Source organism: Colletotrichum chrysophilum, assembly GCF_026319265.1.
Source record: "Colletotrichum chrysophilum strain AFK26 chromosome Unknown scaffold_7, whole genome shotgun sequence".
Taxonomy (NCBI): domain Eukaryota; kingdom Fungi; phylum Ascomycota; class Sordariomycetes; order Glomerellales; family Glomerellaceae; genus Colletotrichum; species Colletotrichum chrysophilum.
In genome coordinates this window covers 468114-489264 of record NW_026517294.1, presented here as the reverse complement: position 1 = coordinate 489264, position 21151 = coordinate 468114, and the positions used below count along the sequence as shown (strand labels likewise).

Below are 21151 nucleotides of genomic sequence, written 5' to 3'. Positions count from 1 at the left end.
CCGCCATGAACCCCCTTCACACAGTCCACAAACTCCATCAGACTTTTGCACTTCAGCTTACATAGATTGCGCGATCCTCCCCCATGGTTCATTCGAAATGGGAACACTGTAAACTCTCATGCCTACAAAACGCTAAACTCCCGGCGTGGCCGGGACCCTCGCACCTTTTTCCTAACGTCTTGTCTCTCCCCGCAGCTCGTTCTCCACTACCTTACCAACCACACTGTGGCTGAAGTCGCACAGACCACTGCTTATCGCAATCAGCATCCATCAGTGGCTGGTGCCAAAAGCTCGGCTTCCTCCAGCCCAAGTCGGCTACCTACGTCGGGAAATGACGGAAGCGATTTAGAGGTGCGGGGGGGAGCAAGCTGCAAAGCACATGGCACGATCGGATGAAATAGGCGTAGCATGAGCTGTCGCGCGTCCGCTTGACCAGCACCACGCAGTCCCGGAGCTACGGACGGCAACGTTAGGTTATTTAGCTGCAGCCAGGTGCGAATCATCACATGCGCGCTCTGGGTAAAGGGGGGAGGGGACCAGCAGCAGTTCGGAGCTTTGGCATTGGTTCGCTGTTCCGGAGGTTGCATTAGGACTTGAACCTCCGAGATATCCACGAGCGCTGGGGGGCACATGCAGCCGAAGTATATTCTACACGCGATTCACACATGATAATGCCGAAGGGGTGAGGTTGAACTTTTCAGTTGTTTTTGGGGGTGCTATGTACGCAGGTTTGCGAGCTAGACTTATTGGTACAGAGCGTGCTCTGCCCAGGTAGTAGACGTTAAAGGAAAGTAGTAGGCCAACTTGCTCCGAGCAGACAAACATTGTCTCCCGTTTGTAGGTATCAAGTGACTCCCGAGTCCGCACCAGGCGCGGTGGTGGTTTCCCGCCAACGCGCAACACTCTTGGTGTATTGCAACCAGTCGCGGCGGGTGTGTGCCGCCGCCATCCATTTCTCGTTCCTGAAGCCAGATTGGCGTCGTCACATTACATGACTGCCGAGGCTTCCGTACCCAGCCGAGAGCATCCCCCGTTTCGAGGGACAAACAGCTTTGGACCCATATAGTCTTTTCCTCGTCTTTCGTACACGCGTGCCGCCTGAAATTCTGAGTTCTCGTCCTTGGTATCGCCCCGTCTGTCGCTCATACCCATAAAAAGCACACGCAAGTGTTTTGGTTTTTTTTTGGTTCTTTTTACGTTTGCAAGCGATTGCCATCTCTGGTACTATCTCAACCAAAGAGGGCAGCGCCGCCGGACTCGACGGCCTCAATCTCGGCCATGTCGAGGGGCTGGCGGCGGAAGCGGGCGGGGAGCTCGGAGCGGTCGAAGAAGATGCCGGAGGCGGGCATGACGGAGCCCATCTCGTGGCCGGAGGTGCCGCCGATGCCGGGCTCGCCGTTGCGGATGGAGCGCTGGAGCGGGCCGTGCTGCTGGGCGTGGTCGCGGTAGGAGCTGAAGGAGGTGTGTCTGGCCGGGGCGGAGCCGTTGCCGAAGTTGGGGGGCAGGGTGCCGGTGGGCGAGGCCGGGTGAGGAGCGGGGGTGTGGTCGACGGAGGCTGTTGGCGATTGTCAGTATGTAGGCTCGTTGTGAAGCGGAGAGAGGGACGTGGACGTACAGGGAATGGTGCGGCGGCCGAGGAAGCGGATGCTGGGGGTACGCTCGGCGTGGGCGGCAGCCTGGCGGAGGACTCTGGTCGCGAACATTTCTGCGGTTGCGGGAAAGGTGTGTGGTGAGGAATAGAAAGATCCGAAGCTGGTCGGTTGTTGCGTGTGTATGTACGTGGGTGGTGGTCCGTCGACTCTCCTCCTTGGTGATAAAGCTGTGCGTGGCGCCGGGCGACTTGTGCTGGGAAGCTTGGTGGGATTGTGGTGTTTGGTGTTTTGTTGTCTGGGACTATTGGGTAAATGCGCGAGGGAGGCTTCGTCGCTTTATCAGCAGGGAGGAGAGCGGGTGGGAGGATTATCTCGGGATTGGGGTGAACGGTGGTGGTTGAGGGAGGAGAGGAGAGGAAGGCGCGGGCGAGGTCGGGACGGCGGGCTGTTCTTATTTAATTTTTTTTTTTTTTCTTTCGCTCTCAGAAGCAAGGTGTGTCGAGCCGAAAGGCCGTGCCTGCCTGCCTTGGGTCCTGTGTCCATGGGCCGGCCCATGTGCGCGTGCTGTGCCTGCGGTGGTGTGGTACCGTGCCGGCGGCCACCTTCCCTCTTTTCCCCCCTCCCCTCCCCTCTCCTCTCCTCCCCTCTGATTTTTTGTCCTTGGTCCGAAATTCGTCAATTGCAACGGCGTGGTGGGTTGGGTGCCGAAGGTTTTGCATGGTGGTGCGGCGCCTGGCGCGTGTGTCGACCGCTAAACCGGAGTGGACGGCGGACATTGCGCACGTTTAGTGGGCTGTCGCACGGGCAGGTGGCAGGGTGGCAGGGGGTACCTAAGGTAGCTGGCCTTGGGTTTGGCAGGCTGCACCGCTGCTGCCAGGAGGGGAGCTACGCCACCTGTGGAGGGACCGGGGGCATGTCCATGTCGTTAGGTTGCTGATGTGCTTGCAGCCTGCAGATGTGCAAGTGCAACGTCCAAGCCGGTCCCTGCTGCGTGCTGCTTGCTGCTGGCTGGCCTTTCCCGAGTGTCACTGTCAAGTCTTAGCACTGAAGCCTGCTGCTCTGTTGGCAAGGTTGGCACGCCAAACAAATCACAAAAGTGGCCGAAACCCGAACCTCGGGCGTCGAATCCGTGGTGCACACACACAAGACACAGCACTCCAGGAACATGATTCCCGTCATCTTGGCCACCCTCACTCTCAAGCCCCGAGAACCACCCGAGGGCCACAGGGTTCGGTTCGGTTGCAGATGGCCATCCGGGGTTGCGTGTGAGAGATGACGACGTGGTGCTCCAAAGCCCAACAACACAATGGTCATCTTCCTCCCCTCGTTGCATGCTGATGCTCCCTCCACCATCGGCAACAGCCAAAACAGGCAAACATCGAGTTCCCCGACCTTCGGCCTCGTGGAATGTCTTACAAACACCCATTTCCAACAAGGCAGGTCCGCCATCAAACTCCTGCTGTCGGCTTGATCGTCCCAGTTTCAGGGGTCCCCCACCACAACCTACAACCCAAACGCCAGAAACGGCTGCCGTAGCCTATGTGCTCCCCTCCAAGGAAAGGAAAACCGCGCCATTCTCAGACACGACATCCAAAAGCTTGCACGGGCAGATTCGCTGCTGGCTGACAGGGAGTCGAGCTGCTGCTACTGCAGTGCCCCCCCCGAGGAGTCCACAGCCCTAACTAACACTGCAGCCGCCGGGGGTTGGGGGGACCTGGATATCCCACGCGTTCGGCCACAACCAGCACCACCTGTGAACCAGTCCACAACATTGAATGATATGGACACCATTAACAATTCGTCACCACCTCTCCAAAATCTCCAGTGGTGCCCCTCCGCCGCTGGCCCATGTCTCCTCGTCTCCGTTCTATGTGTGTGCTCCGCCGCAGGCTCCCCTCCACGTCCAGCAAGAAGCTCCGCTCTCTCACAGACATCCATGCAGCACCGCAAGAACGAAAAAAAGAGAGTGACCAGTAACAGCGCAGCTCCCCAATGGCGGGACAAATAACTATTTTACACGTGAATTACGCCTTATCTCTCCCCTCCCACGTCATGGCTCCGAATCGTTCGATTTCCTAAACCCCAAAACGCTAATTTGCACCTGTCTCCATTCCCGTTCTCCCCTCCAGATCTTCCGGCTCCAGTTATTTCGCATCCAAACCGAGAGAGCGTCGAGGGCCACTCCTCAGAGTCTCGCAGATTTTTGCAAAGTGCAACAATTGCAAAGACGAACCACACACACCCGTCTCAACTCGTTTGGGCCTTGGGTGTCTGGCGGCTGCTCATCTCGGACCGCGCCTTTCAACATGCCCCCGCCACACCTCCTCAACACCTCAACAGAGCCTATGTCGCAAGCACCGGCACCCGAACAGACTTCTGTTGCACCAAAAGCATCCAACACCCCTGGTCCCGTCCAAACAAACCGCTCCAATTGCACACAGCTCATCCCAAGGGGGAAAAAAAAAATGCATAATTCGAGCCAAGAGATTCATCCAACCTTTTCCTCTCGCACGAGCGTTCCGTACAAACCTTGCGTGTGCAGCGACCCCACTACATCACCCCCTTCACCCGCGCCCATGGTTTCCCCAGACTTTGGTGTGCTTGATGTGACGCTTTTTTTTTGTGATATGTCAGCCGGATTAGCTTCAATCTGCCACGGCGTCCGGCGGTCTACAGCGGGCGCGACCACGACCACGACCACCATTCAGGGACGAGGAATCTGACAACCTGTCGGTGGTTCGGGAATACTCCATCAGGCAGAAGAGCAGAAGAGACACGGCCACGCCAACGGCAACGACAGGCAGCACACCCAAAAGCAGAAACAAGCCTTTCCGCGCGGTCTTCACGGCGTTGGCGCCCCGATCCCTGCCACCCACCATCTCCCCTTCTTCTTTTTCCCTCCGAGACACAGAAAAAAACTCGACTGAGATGTGCAGCCTGCATCGAACGATTCTGCGGGCTACCGGAGACCGGAGGCTTCCATTGGCGCCTGAACCTTCTGCGCAGCCGCGCCCGAGAAAGCAAGATTCTGTTTGGGATGGCTGCTGCCCGTCCATCCCAGCCCCCGCGGCGGCACATCGAACGTCCCGGGGCGCGGAGAGGGTGTGGTCGTCAATGGGCTTGGTTTCTGCTGGCAGCCTGTGACCAATTATGTGTCCTTTGGTGAATTGATAGCGTGTGCAGCAGAGGTGAGATGCAAATTGCAGAACGACACGGCACACCAACGCAGCGGAGACCCGGATTTCGCGAGGCCAAGGACAAGACGTCGTATCCCTCTGGCAAGATGTCCGGTTCCCGCCCGAACCATACCTACCCAACGCCCCCACGGAGGAAAGGCAACCTGGGTCCCAGTGGTCGTGCATCGCATTGCATCAGATGCGCCGGGGGGTCAACTACGCCCTGGGGCACCCCCAGCTTTGCCTGCCATACAAGGTAACTCGACGTCGGGAAGGACGTCTTGTCTGCCCTCGACTCGAGTCTTCCCCAGGCCGTCAGTCTTGATGTCTGCGGGGTGAATCTCGTCGGATTCCGGTTCAGCTTTTTTTTTGCCAAACACCCAAGTCCTGAACATCTCTATGATTCCCATTAGTTGGTTTCCCCGGACTCTAGGATACTTCGGTCAAGGTGATCGTCCGTCCCGCCATTAACGGCAGAGCGGGAGCGCGCTTCGCGCTCCTCCGTCGCTCACTGTCCCCCCTCGTCGTCTCCTTCCGGTTGTAGACGGCCGCCGCCGGTGGGTAGGATGCGCGGCCGATAGCGGCGCTTCAAGGCGAAAAAATGGGTGGTGAACCGCCTGTATGCCCGGCCGCCCTCCCCTCCTCCAGGCCTGCTCCACACGTCCATCAGCGCTCTCTCAGGTTTTCAGCGTTGTGTCGTGGAGCTCCACCGCCCTCACTTTGCATTGTCGACCTCTGAATTGCTCCTCTTGGCGCGCCTCCCGCCTCCGTTGTCGGGACTCGGGAACCAGGGAAGTGTGGTCGGCTTTGGACCGTTTCTGGGCACTGCTCGTCCGATGTCTGTTCCTGCTGCTGCGTTCCCGACGCGGGCGGCTGCGCGGGATCGCCGCTCGCGCGGGTTTGGGTTTGATTGAGACCTGACCCGGCTGAGTTATCCGGTCCTGACTACCTTACCTACCTAGCACGCGAAAAACTCAGGAAGGAAAAATATCCCGAGGCGCGGCAGCGGTGCACCGTTTGAGGCAAAACCCGCACTCCCCGCATGAACCGCCCGGTCCGGTCGGGGGCGGATGTGAATTATTAATCTGCGTTGACGACATGCGCTGTACGCGCCGTGTAGTGTCGGCAGACGTGTCTGGAAATTGTTACTTTTCCCCGACTGCATGCCTTGGTGATTTCTTTCTTGCTTTCGGGGGTTTGAAGAGGACTTTCCCCCCCCCCCCCCCCCCCAATTGATTGAAACCCGGTCAACTCCTCTGGCAGAGGTCATCTCTATTTGTACGTCTGCGTGACTCGAGCCTCCATCTGGATGACCCCGGTGAGGAATCTGGAAAATATCTCTGCCGCACATATATGCCAAGCCTAGAAAATACTACCATCTGCTCTCAGCATCCGCATCGTCTAGGCTCATGTAACTGCCTCTTTGGACGCCCCCTCCGGCTGTCGTGACCCTTACTCGCTTTATGGGGCTCTTAGGCCTTCTCATCTCTCCCTGAGCTTTATAATGTTTTTGGGATTCTATGAGGACGCGTACATCCTCGTAGCCAAAACCTACTAGGCATGGCAATGGACTAGTAATTGTTTTTCTATCGTTTCTTTCCTTCATGAGTTTTAGTATTTTTACTAAGCCCTGTTAGGACGTCGCTAGGAATACTCTGTCAATCGCAAGGATCACGACCCAGTTAAGATACCTAGTAGTTCTGGCAACCGTCAGTATCATCAACGAGAAGACGAGGGCCGAAAGGCGTGAGGGAAAACTCGGAACTCGGCTACTTTTATTTGCAAAAGCGTAAATCATTAGAGATAATCCCCGTAGAAGGGGAAAGTCTCTAAGCTTTACCTTCCTGTTCTTTTGCTCCTATCCTCCTCCTTCTGCTATCCTGTCACCTAGAACAAGGCCACAGCCCCGATGAGGTGATACGAGGAAGTAAGCCCTCTCTTTTGACATGAAACGAGGAGAGCAGCTTTTGTTTGGCTTATTAACTCAGGCTGTTTTAATCTGCGGCCGGGTCTGTCTAACAATTGTCTTTGAAGCTCCGCGACTTTTAGACCTACTCCGAACCGGACGAAGTCTCCAGATGGTGTGGTTTCCAGGTCGCGGCAGTGACAGGCTCTCACAAAACGAGTCTCGTGAACTTTCAGTTGTTGAGTTTTCATCCTATTCTTATTTGCATCTCCCACAATGAAGCATGTGGGAGTATTTGCCGTGCTTTGCTTCTCCCGTAAAGGTAGGTCTCAAAGGCTCGTTAGGTATGCTGACACAGCCCTTCTTCCGGCCGTACTCCAACCATACAACCCGCGCCACTGACTTCTTTCCCTGCTGAACCACTTCAATCATCTAAGGGGAGCACACGCTGCTGCCGCGGATGTTGCAGATGGCAACGCAGTCGGTGCTCTCGTTGTACCCCTCATTGCAGTCGCATCTGCCGGTGTTGACGATGGTGCAGCAGCATGTCTGTAACACATGGGGAAAAAATCAGATCACATCTTCTGTTATTGCGACTCGATGTTTTGTTGATGAACATGCGCCTCTCGAGGACGTAACCTAGACGACCGGGGAGAATGCATGTGTTAAGGGAAGCGGTAGACGTACCTTGGCTGCAACACTGCTGACGAGCGCGAAAGTAGCCGCGACGACGAGGGCGGTGAACTTCATGTTTGTTTTGTCCTTGAACGAGCGGGGAGTTGTTGGTTTCGATGGACGAGTTGATGCTTTCCGCTGGCTTGAAATGAATGTTGATGGTTTGGAGCAAGCCTACCTACTGTCACCCGCAGAGTTGGTCTCTTTTTATACACGTCGTTCAAATCTCCCGGAGCACATCCCGCGATCACCGGCTTCACGCCCGTGTCCTTTACTTGACTCATAGCCGTGTAGGGCATTTGAGGCTCAAAGAGTATAATAGATTAATATTGGAAACTCCTTGGGAACCCGAGAATAGGAGATTGTATAGTCTTATGTTGAGTTGCCTTCGGCTGGATGATTCCGTAACGAAGCGGGACTAGTCCATACGAGAAAATCCGGGGAACTTGGAGTTTCGAGGCCAATCAGAGCATAATGCGACAGCTGTGGCTTGACGGCGCCGGGGTCATCACATCTTCGGGCTTCCCGGACAAGCAGGCGCAGCCGCCGCTCGGTAGCTAGGCTTCTATCTAAGCGCCCTATTTCATTCGGATAAACTTCCCCACGAATGTCTGATTGAGTTCCTTTCTTTCTTGATTGACTGGATATCCTGCCGGAGCTTCTGGAAGTTTGAGTAATTACTTAGCAACTATGGCCTTCGTTAAGCATATTTAGTCATGCGTGCGACTTTTTGTCTCACTTGAGGCGCTTGTCTTTGCTCTTCCCGAGACCACACTAGCTGTGCTTGTACCAGAGATGGACTGACTGTCGGTTGCAAGGTCTGTCGTTAAGCATTTCAGCCTCTTTTTCAAGTTAACTGGCGCTGGATAGTCTGACTCTTCTGACGGAAATTGCTATGGAGGCCGTTGCCTGTCATTCCAAGATTATATTGTCTGGTTCAGAACGAGCCAACTCACTCTTGCGCAGATATGTCTGACTGGAACACACACCCTTCGCATCTGCAACCTGTATCAGTTGCCACTGACAGGTGGATTTTCTTTGCTCGCAACTCCGAGAAGCCTAGGCCAGATCAACTTTTAAATACACGTCGACAAAGAGTCTCATCATGAATACCCTGAAACCCCCCCCCTAGATTGTTACTTCTTCATGGCAGAGAAGATGATTTCTGCTGCTTGCTCCGCCAAGGCATACGTCGCGACCTGCAAGTTCGCCGAGACAGAGACCGGGAAGACTGAAGTGTCGACAACCCGGAGGCCAGAAACCCCAATGACACGCAGGTCTGTATCGACAACCGTGCCCATCGATACCGTCCCGGCCGGATGGTAACATCCACTACAAACCAATTGGCAACGAAACCACAACTTCGCGAATCACACGAGGGGCTAACAATATACCCTGCCATCTCCCGCACCCGGGCGTCGATCTCCTCGTCCGTCGAGTCTACCGTCAACGGGCTGGCAGCCAGCTCGCCGGCGATGATCTCCCGACCGAGCACCGTGTCGTTCGAAGTCAACAGCCTGATGTTGCGGCGGATCGTCTGCCGCGCGGCGTAGCGGTCGACGGCGGTGCCCAGGAAGTTGGGGTCGATGAGCGGCGCGTCGGCATCGACACCAAGCTCTTTCCACGAGTTGAGCAGAGCATCCCGCAGGGGGAACACCCTATCGGTCGAACCGGGAGACTGGATCTTGATAGGGCCGCTGTGGCCATGCGCCAGAGGGTTTGTCGAGTTGTCAAAGAGCGTCTCAGTCTTGCACATGTACGGCAGCTGGCCCTCGTAGCTCCACCTCTCATCGCCAACCCGCTCGGCCCAGATGTCGTAGTCTACCTTGTGACCACGGGGTCAAGCAGCTGGACAAACGTTAGCAGCCCGAGCCAAAAACTACACTGTTCCACTTGTGCTTACCTCCGTTGATGATCGTGCCTCCCCCAAGGCCTTTTCCCACCGGCGAGACGATCTCTCGGTTATCGAAATTTACCTGCGGTACCGAAGAAAAGCCCCAATCATATTCGCTGCCAATCGCGCTGCTCATGTCGATCCATTCGATGTTTTTGACAGCATGAGTGTTGGGAACGGCCTCGATGAGCAAGATCTTGAGATCGGGATCCTGCTGGAGGAGTCGGTTTGAGACCACAGACCCGGCGATGCCCCCGCCCACAACGATGCAGTCCCAAAGTTGCATTTTGTCGGGTCTTGGTGCAGACATAAAGACAAGCGGAGAGATCCAAGACCTGCAATTATGGTGTAATGCTCAAGCTTCGTCGTGTAAATAGAGAACAAGGTGGTATAAGGATAAAAGTCCGAGGTTCATGGGCTGCTAGGTCTACTTACCAACAAAATCCCAAAGTCATCGGGCCACATAGCTTAGAAGAAAACGCTTACGTACTACTGCATGATTTGCTCGTCGGGCAGACCCTTGGAAGAGATGCATCTAACTCCATATGAGCTGTTTTCTGCATGCTGCTCGGCTTGCAGAGACGCATCTCCTCGATGCAACTTAGCGGCATGAAACCCCAGCTGACTGGACCCTTCTTGTCGACGAAATATTTGGCGTAATGTGCGACCGTCAACTGTGCCTCTTCCTGGACAATTTCTCTTGCATGCAGACCGGGGGATATGCAGTCTTCAGACCAAACTTGGCTTCCTGAAGAGGGCTAGCACAGAGGGTCGTACTCGGTTCCGTTGGTTCAATGTTGCAGTGCAGGTATGCAATTGTGGAACTGCGGGCTTGGAGCTTACAAGGGCCTGAGGCTTTGATCGGCGACTTAAGAGATCCTGTTTGATGGGGTGATCGGAAAAGGAAAAGATACTAAGTGATATGAAGAGAGCGAAAAGCCTTTCGACTATTAGACGTTAGTCTAGGACGATGTTCATCCGGAGAACGTCCGCCTCGACCCTGCAAAAGGCAAGTATGCGGTCCTAGGTTTCCACACATTGTTGGCATTGAGTTCACAAGCACGGCTGCGACAGAGAGATAGAGATAGAGTATACCGGACACAGAGGACCTAAGAGAGTAAAACTTGAAATCATCGTTGTATGTGGTAGAGGTGGACGTGACAGTTACGATGTTTTGATATATAGACAACCGATGTTTTAATATTTACAGTCTTGAACCAAAGACACACTATTTACAACCTCATGTTCATGGTAGAGTTGATCTCGCCGAAGCGGATGTTGCTGAAAGTGACCTCAGGGTTAGGCTCAACCTTGACAATGGAGTCGGGGAATCCCTCAGTGGCATTGCAAGGGCCAGCAGCATTGGTATCGAGCCACTCCATCGCAGTCGCGTCGTCCCACCAGATGCTCATGGCCAGGACCATGCCGCGGGTCATGGACTCGCCCATACCAGTCATGCCACCCAGAGTCATGAACTGGTCGGCACCGGTAGCCTTGCAGTAGTCGTCGTTCATGAAGTTGATCTTCGGGGGACCCTCGATTTGGACGACGCTGCTGGTCACAACCTTGCCGTCCTGGATGTATAAGCGGTGGAGCGACTTGAGCTTTCCGTCCTGGGCGGGGAACTGGGTGACGACGGTGAACTTCCTGGTCGTGTCGACCTTGAAATTGGCGCCCCTGCCGTAGAAGGTGGTGTCGTTACCACCGACCTTGTACGGGTTCCATGAGCAGCCGGACTTGTCGCAGACGCCGGTCTTCTCGCACTCGTCACCGGTGCACTGGTACAGACCGGGCTTGTTGCAAGTGTGGGGAGCAATATGAGTGGCGCGAGAGTTGGCCTCCCAGATGTCGAGCTCATTGCAGCATGAACCCTTGCCATCAATGTTACCCTGAAGATTGTATTAGTCGAGGTCCTTAACCGTGCGCAGCAGTCAAAGTACTTACAACTCCGTTGATGAAGGACGTCTTGAAACATTGGGCATCGCAGTATCCAGTGCCGTAAGCGGGGCCGGCCTTGTTCAGCACGCTGGTGTTCTTGCCGCCATCAGGCAGCATCTCAGAAAGGTACAGCGCGCTGTTCATGCCACAAGGCAGCTTCACCATGTCGACATCGAAAGTGAACTCGTTGCCGGTAAGATGCAGCATCTCGTAACGCTGCTTGTTCTCTTCGAGCAGATACACACGGGGAGAGACCTTGTTGCCATCCTTGAGGATCTGCATGCGGAGGTCAGTGCCCGAGGTCGTGACACCCTTGTCGGCATAGTCGGTGATGCCCTGGATGATGCAGTTCTTCGCACAATCCTCGGCATTGGGGCAGGCGGTGACGTTGGGCGGGTTGTTGCCAGTGAGGCAGCTGACGCCCTCCTTGGTGTTGATTTGATGCTGGCTGGAGTCGGCGACAATGAAGTTGGTCTTCTTCACGCATCCGTCCTTGACGGTGCAGCGGAATGTTTCAAGCTTGGGGTGGTTATCGGTTGCATTACCAGGCGTCTGACCGGCGACGATGCTGGCGAGCAGAAGAGAAGCGGAAAGAATGGATAGAGCCATTTTGGCAAAAAGTTTTAAGAATGCAGATGCTGAGTTGGTCAACAGGTTGCAAGAAACGAAGGAATGAATGACAAGAAATGCTTGAGCGGATGAGGGACTTCGAAACCAAAGCCATCTGATGTGGCGGGACGACCTAGCTATATACTTTTGATGAACTGCACGATGATCAGATGCCGATTCGTAAGTCCTTCCATCATCAAACGAGTTTCAGTCACAACACGGAGAAGTCCAGAGCCAACGTCCATGACAAGCTTTCGGGCCAAGGTGGCATAGCTCAGGGGTAAAGGGGGGCTACTCTACATCCTTCAGTAAGGGTTCTTGACCCGAATGCCTCGCAAACGGGAGCTGTAATCTAAAGTCTTTACTGGAGGCTCAAGTGGTAAAACGGCTGCGGAGGAAGGGATTTGCTGCCCGGACTATGGAGGACTGATGAAAGTCCGGACGGTTCGTTGGTGTGCGTTGGCCACTCAGGGGTCCAAAGCCGGAGTTGGGGGCCAGGGAGCAACCTTGCTCTCGGCCGGCACGGATGCCATTTACCACTCTTTCTCACGGCTATGTCCGCCCCAAAATCTCTTCCCAATCCCAAAACGGACTACTCCTCCCGCATCTTTACGAATAAGCGCAGTTTAGAGTTCTCTCCTGTAACGAAGAAATTGTTTCCAGAAAGTTTATCGCACATGCCACCCTCAAATACAGAGCCCTACATCCCACCGGCTGAGACATGATTCGCGGCTTAAATGATCCCTCACATATCAGCCGAAAGAGAAAACAGCCCCCACGAAGCTGTTAGCCTCAAATCTCTCATATGAACGTCCTGAGCCATTTGCAGTCCAATGTCCGTCCCATGTTGCAAGTTAATTATTTCCAGACAGTAGATCATGTTGCGGCGGCGCAGACGTGTTCGTCAAAGGTCGGACAAACCGTGGATTCGGTGACCCGCGGGGAAGGTTAGTGACAAACCGACAGCTCCGGCTGCTTCGGATGCATTTGAAGTTAGCACGAGCCGTATCTTCGCCGTCCGTCATGAAGTCGCTACGTCGACGTTGTAGGTTTTCTTTTTAAAGCGTACGGAGATGGTTAAGCATAACTGGGCCAATCGCGACATCATTACCCATGTAATATCAGCACAATTTTCTACAGATACCAACACACGAGTCAACTTCACGGTACGCAACAAGCTGAGCCTCACTGATTTTGTCAACCTGATGGAGCTCCGCCCAAGATCGGTAGTGGCCCTTGTTCATCCCACTCGAATCTTTCCATCGGCCATCTCGCTTGTGGGTTGACAGACTCTTGGAATCAGCTGTCGGCCTGCGCTAACTCCCCGGCTTGGCACCTTCACTCGCTGGAAAGCATTCGCGTAATAATTCTCATGAGCCCCTTTGCGCAGGCATGTTCGCATGTATATGATTTATCGCATGGATAGGCTAGTCATTAGCTATCACCGAGCCGAGTATTCGGGTACCATGCAAATCGCTATCGGGTACCCACAAGGGCACCCCGACTTAGGCCTTAAAGAGAGCATTTGGAGAATGAAACATGATCTCCGTAGCGGGGCATCGTCACGAGTGTGATTCGTGCCCGCTTGCGCCTGGAAACAGTCTCAGATCCTGACATTAGTTTCGTTTCCCGACTCTGACGCAGGCAGGTATTCCATGCTCGCTCAACAACATCGTTGACGGACGACAGACGATAACAGCATCCTTAAGAGCCAAAGACTCGACTCATGAGATAAAGGATAGTTCCGAAGAAACCTTGCGAGCCTTCAAAACGCCAAGAAATCGAGGAATCGCCGGCACAGCTGCGAGTAGATACGGGCACATTTCGTTAGTAGAGTCAAAGTCAGCAATCTACAACCATGAGGCACGGGGTGCTTTACGAATACTGAAACGCGAATTGATGTGCGCCGGTAGCATAAAGCGGTAGTCCTCGTGCGGTGTGTTAAACCTGCAGCTCTACGGATACTACAATCACATCTGAATTGGGACAACGCGCACATCCGCATTCAGGCCGAACTGATGTTTTGGGTCGCAAAGAGAATCAGACTTCAGCTTTTCTGCGGTAGCGGGGATTACTGAGGCTGGGGCGAAGTCCTTACAGCGATCCTTTAGTGTGGAGAGGGTAAGATTAAACCGAATAAATCAGCTGCTAGGATTCTTCAGGTAGTCATCACCACAAACCTCACGGAAATATAAAGGGGAGGATCTGTAAATGGTTAGAAAAGCTAGCGTCCCCTCCGTCGATTTTGACAGTACGCCGCCAAGGGCATCTCCGATGATTACGGCGCCGAGTAGTCCACGCCAGTTAGCGTAAATAATGCATCAAAAGTGTGCTTGGATTCTTCTAAAAAATAGGCTTGTTGCTGCTGTGATGTGGCGATTAGAGGGGTGTAACATCACCGTCGCAGGGATTGTTGCATTGAGCTAACTTGTCCTGGCCGCCCGGCCGATAGCCGACAGAACGAGCGGGCACGATGGATGATGTTGAAATGGCAACGATCATTCAATTTTGTACGGGTGGCACGAATGACAACGGCCGATTGCCGGCGAGATCCTGCGAGATCAACACCGGATGTCTAAATAAGCGTCGATAAGACCGAACGGCCTCCCTCACGTTCCTTTCCAACTTCTGTAGTACCATTTTCTCAAAACCTTCAAATCTGGCTCTGATCATTACACTCGTGACCTGAAGCCATGAGGTTATCTCGCCTTTTCCATGTCATCCTGGCCACAGGACTAGTGTCTTCGGCATCCTTAAGGCCAAAAAAGCCTAACATCGTATTCATTATGACAGATGATCAGGACCGCCGGCTTGGCTCGATTGACTTCCAAAGCATTCTGCACCGTGAGTTGATTTCAAAAGGAGCCGAGTTCACCAACCATTGGACCACCACAGCACAGTGCTGTCCCAGCCGCGCAGGTCTGTTGCGTGGTCAGCAGAGCCACAATACCAACATCACACATGTCAGTGGTGCAGGGTAAGTTCAAGGACCCCTAAACATCGGCTTTTACCAAGGCTAAGATTTAGTGAAGAGGGAGTTACGATAAATGGACTCTAGCCGGCGAAGACAACGACTACTTGCCGCACTGGCTGAAGAAGGCAGGGTATAGAGTTGAATGTAAGAGACGCAGTCTAAGCAACTCCGCACCAATGAACATGGCTAATTCAAAGAGACAGATATAGGAAAACTTCTCAACGGATACAATACAGTCAACTATAACAGTCCGGCACCGAAAGGCTGGGACTTCATCAATAGTCTAGTGAGTTGCATAGATCGACCATCTAGTTGGAGCGGACGTTGATCTGGTCACAAGACGGACCCCTACACAATGGACTTCAACAACATTGTGATGTCCGAGAATGGCGAGCGACCACGACATTACCCCGGGTTCCACCAAACAGACATTGTACGAGCACAGTCGTGAGTTCTTCAAATCTCAGATAAATTCACTCTGACTAATTGATTGTAGTCTAGACAGGCTCCAGTATCTTACATCTCAGGAAAAGCCGTTCTTCTTGACGATAGCCCCCACCGTTCCACATGAAAACTACAACTTCTACGCTCCAGTCCCACTTCTACGACACAAGGGCCTCTTTCCCAACGTCACTTCTCCAAAGCCCCCCAACTGGAACCCCCCAGATGAACTTCAAATACAAAAGTCCAATTGGATGAAGAATTTACGCCAGTTGAACGAGACAGAAATAGCGCAAGGTGATTGGCTATTCCGCCAGAGAATCGAGTCGCTTCAGGGAGTGGACGAGATTATTGAAGATGTTGTGCAGTTGCTGGAGGACAAGCAAGTAATTGAAAACACCTACAGCAAGTTTTCGCAAAAAGGCTGGAAGATGAAGTTCTAACGGAAGTGACAGTCATCTACACCACAGATAACGGCTGGACAATCGGAGCCAACCGTGTCGCAGCTGGTAAAGCCACTCCGTACGCAGACGACACAAACCTCCCATTTGTTGTCCGTGGCCCTGGAGTGCCCAGCGGCGTCAAATCTTCTCTTCCCGGATCACATGTTGATCTCGCTCCAACATTCCTCGAAATTGCTGGAGTCAACCCCGAAGACTTTCCTCCATTTCTCGATGGTCGCAGTCTCTTTGACCAATGGCTTCAGCCTGAATCAGGCTACAAGAGCCAGAACCAAGGGGTAGGCAGGGAATTGCTGAACGTGGAGTTCTGGGGCTCCAGAATCATCGAGGCACCCGCTGCGTCTGAAGTTGGAACGATTCTGAACAACAGCTACAAGACTTTGCGGTTGGTTGGGAATGAGTTCTCGTGGTTATTTGTGAAGTGGTGCACCAACGAGATGGAGCTCTACAACACTCAGGTAGGCAACGGCTTTACCAGGATCAAGCTTATTCGGGAGCTGACTCGGGATAGGATGACCCTTACGAACTCGTCAATCTGATAAACTCCACTGACACCTCAGTCCAACAACTCCTTACCCGCCTCAATGCAATCCTCATGGTCACCAAGTCCTGCACCCAGGAAACCTGTCGCGACCCCTGGGCCGTCCTACAACCACCCAATTCTTCCCAAACCACAACGCTCACAGAAGCCCTATCTTCTGATCATGACGCCTTCTTCGCTTCTATACCGCAAGTTCAATTTAATGAGTGCATGCAGTACCAGTATATCCCCAACGAAGGCCCTTTCTACCCTTCGGGTGCGGAGGAAGGATTGTCCAGCAAATTCCGGCAACCAACGGATAACTTTGTGGAGACCAGCGCAGTCAAGGTCGTCAAGCCTGATCTCACCAAATTCTACGGCGGACCTGAGCAGAGAAATGTCAAATGGGCGGAGATACTTGCGGCTTCGAGGCCGCTGACGGATGAGGAACTTGGGTCCAGCGTTGATTCGAGAAGTTTCGAAGAGCGAGATATCCTAGAGTGGTACAACTGAAATGTCGGTGATGATTCAATTCATAATCTCTGGCAAAGACGTGATTTGAACGTGGATGAGGCATGCCACGGACTCATCCCATCTCCGCGCAACCACGTGGGCTTAGCGCTGCTCTTATCACTCGGTGATCGGTTCGACAACTACTCCCGTTACTCCCGAGACTATGATGCATGAGAATCCATTTATTAAGGGGATCTACGCCCCGAATAGCCATATTTTAGACGTCAATTAATATCGAGTCATTCGTACCCCCACTAAGGGATGCTGTGCAATTTAAAGCCAGCACAGGTGATGGTGATGCTGACTCGCACTCGGATGCCGTCTTCCAGAAGTCCGAAGTCCATATTTAACACCAATCCGCCTGCCAGAATTCAAAGATCCAGCCGTTCAACGAAGTCGGAAGTCTGCCACTCAAATCGACCATCATGAAGCTCTCAGCCCTTTTTGCCGTTGCAGCGCTCGCTGTCGCCTCAACAGAAGCGTGCGCCAAGTACAAGCACTGCTGGTATGGCTCACCCCATCACTGATTGGCCAATGCGCATGACTAACTTCGCAACATAGGTGTGAGAGAGACAACTTCGAGTTCCAAGGGAAGGTTCAGGACAACGTCCCCTGGGACGACGACACCGTCAAGGCGTGCGCAGACAACTCCGGAGAGGTCGGCTACTATGGGCAAAATTTTAAGGAGTGCTACCGGTACAAGAAGAACTTCATCGCCCTCATCCCATCGAAGGCTATCAACAATTGTGACTGGACAAAAGTGAGTCGGCTCCATCGCATTGTATGTGATTTTGAAAACAAGGGCTGACCTAAGCGTAGTCATGTGTTGCTGCTGGTGCTTCCACGGGTTACTGCCGCGATAAGATTTGAGCAAGCGATGGAGAGCATTGTTTAAAGATACCCATTACTAGTCTAGTATTAATACACCAAGACCCAGCGTTGGCATTTTCTTCACACATTGTCCTGAGGAGCATCAATGATCAACATTTCTGCGCAACAAGCCTTCAAATAACCGAGCATGGGCAAAGATCCAAACCGATTGCTTCGAAAGTAGCAACGACGATTTTCGAGCACCCTGGCTCTAGTGCGAGGAAGTAATACAGCCCAGTCCAAGACAGGTATCCTACCAATGAGTGAACTCGACTTGAGTGATAATTAGGGTGAAGGCTTGTCAGAAGTAGCCTCTGACAGATCTCTAAACTCGGCCGAGGTTGGAGTAGTGTGGAGCATAGGAATTGCACAGCTTTGGGACTACTTATACGCACTTCTGATGTTAGTCTCCAGTATGGGAGGTCACCAGGTTCGCAGCAGGTGGTGGCAGTATACCCCAGGATCGATCGAGTATTGTCAATGTAGGCATTGGAATAAAGGCAACCAATCTCAAGACACCGAAATCCAAGAGGGGTGCTTGACTTTTTTTGTGACTTGAAAAGCTTTGGAGCTCTGGTAGAGGCTGCGATATTTGTCAAAGTGCCGTGAGTTTTACGGAAGAGAATTGAGTGGATGTATCGCATTGGTCTGGTCACTTAGCACACTGCGGTAATGATGCTCGGGGCATTCGCCAACTTCACAAAACGATAAACTTTTGATTTCCCTCTCGCTATGCAACCCAACTCCATGAACGCAATATCACTTATGCGCGTACTTGCTCCGTCCTCTCAACCAGGCACCATACCGTACCAGCATCGGCGGTACGATGCAAAGACCCGTAGCTAACGCGGCAAACAAAGATGAAGCTCTGTTAAAGTCGAGCGCATCAAACAGAATACGGCCAAAGAGCGGGAATGATGCGCAGAACAGAGACCGAGTGAGCGCCAACGCGGCGAAGCTGCTAGCCGTATATGTTTCGTAGCAGTCGGATAGGTACCCGGCCAAGACGTGGTCAAACTCGTTGACCGCATACCCAACCGGCACGAGGGCCAGGGTTGGGACTATCCAGTGGATAGATGCGTACGGAGGGATTGTCCACGCGAACCACCAGAGACCGATGGCCAGTGCCGGGGCTCCGATGAGGTATCCGGTAAACTTCGACTCAGGGGAGACGGGCAGTTTCGCGTTGGCCAGCACGTGGCGGTCGTAAAATCTGGTAAGCACGCTGAGAAGCATACCAATGACTAGAGCAAGGAAGGGTATGTTCTTCCAGCCGTCGGTGAAACCTAGTTCTTCGTAGACCATTGGTAATACCTCCGTGAAAAGGTAGATGAGGCCGAACGCAATGGCGCTGATGAAAGCCACCAAGAACACGATCGGCTCGGTGAATAGCAGCCGAAGAGGTCGGACGATGTCGAACTTTTCGTAGCTCAGCGGGATGTGCCACTTGCTGCCCTTGCTTTCGGCATCATCCTTCGCCATCGCGTGACCCAGCACCACCGACGGGCGCGACTCGTTGATAGTGAGAAAGAGAATTGCCACGACAGCTGTCACGATTGCTGCGGCATAGAACACCCATTGCCTGATGAAGGTTAGTCGAGGCACCCAAAGACTAGAGAGAATGGTTACGTACCAAGCAGCCTGCGCCGTAATCAGCTCTCCGAAGACAGGTCCCGCCAGGATACCAAGGTTGGCCAACAACGCCCACCAAAACATCCACCACACTCGCGCGTGTGTATCCCATAAGTCCTCAATACTTCCAGTCGCAATCACCGTCGGGATGGCAGAAAGAAACCCGCTGCCGAAACGGCCGACAACGATCCCGGCAATGGTAGGAACCTTTCCGATCAGGATGCAGAACAAGCTGTAGAAGACGGTACTGATGACGTAGAGCTTCTTGCGGCCGAAAGACTCCGAGAAGGGGGGAAAGACAGCTCCACCGATGGTTTGGCCGATGAGATATCTTTTCATCTTTCTTAGTCAAAGTATCTGGGGGTACTGCGAGAGTTGACGCTTACGTTGAGACAAACATGCAAGTTGCTACAACAGGGCTGACACCAAGGTCATGATGCAGATGCGCAGCGACAGGCGTCTTTCGAACAGGTCAGCATTCATTATGGCATCCGCTCTGATATCGGTGGGACCTACTCCTGCAGTGCTGACCATTGTCCTTCTGAATTTAGCACCAGGAGTCTGAAGAGAGGGAAAAAAGGTTTCTTACGTGAAGAACTCGAGGAACACAATCAAGCTCGTGTCCCACGTCTTTCGAGCGCGTCCCCACGATCGAGGATGAACGCCTTTGGGCGCAAGCGTCTCTTCCGAGCTGGCATGCGGTCCAAGGCCCAGCTCGACGACATATTGGCCGTCGTAAATTGTCGAAGAACGCGACATATTGGACATTCGTGGAACTGCAAAAGTCACAATTCGACGCGACTAGCCATAGACGCAGACGAAAGTGATTTCCGATGTTTGCTGCGTTGTCCCTGGTTTGCGAAGACTGGCAAGTTTTATACAATACAAATATACTGGATTCTACAGAAGTCACGGAAATGGACTTAGAGTCCGTCGCCATACATACATACAATTCCCTCAATCACACAATCGAAGAATATGAGAATGCGAATGTCTTGGCGCGCAAATTTGTAAAGTCAACTTCATTAATTGCTAAAGTCTACTTTACACCGGTCGATCCGCACAAGGATCGATTACTGCTATTCATTGGTTCAGGTGGTGATCGCGAGTAACAGGCCTGTGTAGCTATGCTAGATCCCCTGAAAAAGGAGAAAATGCGCGTAGCACGTCGCTGGGTGTAGGGTTTCTATGGTTGAGTCAGGGCAGGCATTTACATCGCAAAGTACACACGTCGGCAATAACGAGCTATCATGATCCCTGTTACACCCTGCAAAGAAAGCTATGCCTCACATCGACCAACGGCACTCGCTGTAACTCAAGCACAGCTCTTGGCACTTGCTGAGTCGCGCTGTTTATGGATGAACGAGGGCATCTTCAGAGAAGGAGATGTTCAATACCGAAACCGACTTCACTGAGAGCCTTGCTCAGAATGAAGCCTGGCGAATCGCACACTAATCAAGTTGAGAAAATGGGGAGAAAGGGCCCCATTGCCGCCGGCACGGAAAAGCTCCTTGTTTCAAAGCCTTGCTCAGAACGCTGATCCCTAAGATGATGTGTATGATTCGCAAGTAGGGCTAATCCGAAGTACACAGAATGCGTTGCGCTGCTTGGTTAAAATAAGACCCGTCCACTCCGCAGTTGCTACGGGAGGCAAAGTTTAAAGTTCATTCCCGGTACGGGGTTCCCGCGCGCGGGGTCGGCGACGCCGAGACACAGCCGCGGAGGCCGTGGCCCGTCTTTCGGGCCGTTTATTACTTTTACCGAAGTCCGCGAGCATCTCGGGTTTTTCTTTCTATTTTTGTTTCTACAAATTATTTCTACGAATGGTGTTTGTACAAAAGAGCGGTCTTTGAGTTGATTTCAGTCGCTAAGGTGTCTTTCAATCCTCGGTCAAGCTTGAGTTCCCTATATGATTTTGAAAACAATCCCAATGGCGTGATGGCACGAATT

The 21151-nt window shown here is 53.0% G+C and overlaps 6 protein-coding genes across 6 annotated transcripts; 2 read left to right on the top strand and 4 right to left on the bottom strand.

Annotated features, from left to right (window-relative positions):
* Window positions 1-1229: 1229 nt before the first annotated feature.
* COL26b_001645 (uncharacterized protein) lies at window positions 1230-1703 on the bottom strand (the record flags this gene model as incomplete). Its single annotated transcript, XM_053174591.1, has 2 exons — window positions 1230-1555; window positions 1616-1703. 2 exons carry the CDS (start codon window positions 1701-1703, stop codon window positions 1230-1232), a joined length of 414 nt encoding a protein of 137 aa, XP_053041522.1.
* A 6782-nt stretch (window positions 1704-8485) lies between these two features.
* On the bottom strand, window positions 8486-9529 carry COL26b_001644 (uncharacterized protein; the record flags this gene model as incomplete). The annotated part of the gene is made up of 3 exons (XM_053174590.1): window positions 8486-8681; window positions 8744-9170; window positions 9253-9529. 3 exons carry the CDS (start codon window positions 9527-9529, stop codon window positions 8486-8488), a joined length of 900 nt encoding a protein of 299 aa, XP_053041521.1.
* A 946-nt stretch (window positions 9530-10475) lies between these two features.
* COL26b_001643 (uncharacterized protein) lies at window positions 10476-11790 on the bottom strand (the record flags this gene model as incomplete). Its single annotated transcript, XM_053174589.1, has 2 exons — window positions 10476-11132; window positions 11188-11790. The coding sequence occupies 2 exons, from the start codon at window positions 11788-11790 to the stop codon at window positions 10476-10478; spliced, it is 1260 nt and encodes a 419-aa protein (XP_053041520.1).
* Window positions 11791-15119: 3329 nt separating this feature from the next.
* COL26b_001642 (uncharacterized protein) lies at window positions 15120-16699 on the top strand (the record flags this gene model as incomplete). The annotated part of the gene is made up of 4 exons (XM_053174588.1): window positions 15120-15211; window positions 15261-15591; window positions 15612-16124; window positions 16178-16699. The coding sequence occupies 4 exons, from the start codon at window positions 15120-15122 to the stop codon at window positions 16697-16699; spliced, it is 1458 nt and encodes a 485-aa protein (XP_053041519.1).
* Window positions 16700-17124: 425 nt separating this feature from the next.
* COL26b_001641 (uncharacterized protein) lies at window positions 17125-17569 on the top strand (the record flags this gene model as incomplete). Its single annotated transcript, XM_053174587.1, has 3 exons — window positions 17125-17204; window positions 17261-17459; window positions 17519-17569. 3 exons carry the CDS (start codon window positions 17125-17127, stop codon window positions 17567-17569), a joined length of 330 nt encoding a protein of 109 aa, XP_053041518.1.
* A 759-nt stretch (window positions 17570-18328) lies between these two features.
* Window positions 18329-19960, bottom strand: COL26b_001640 (uncharacterized protein; the record flags this gene model as incomplete). The annotated part of the gene is made up of 3 exons (XM_053174586.1): window positions 18329-19151; window positions 19203-19532; window positions 19791-19960. The coding sequence occupies 3 exons, from the start codon at window positions 19958-19960 to the stop codon at window positions 18329-18331; spliced, it is 1323 nt and encodes a 440-aa protein (XP_053041517.1).
* Between the last annotated feature and the right edge of the window lie 1191 nt (window positions 19961-21151).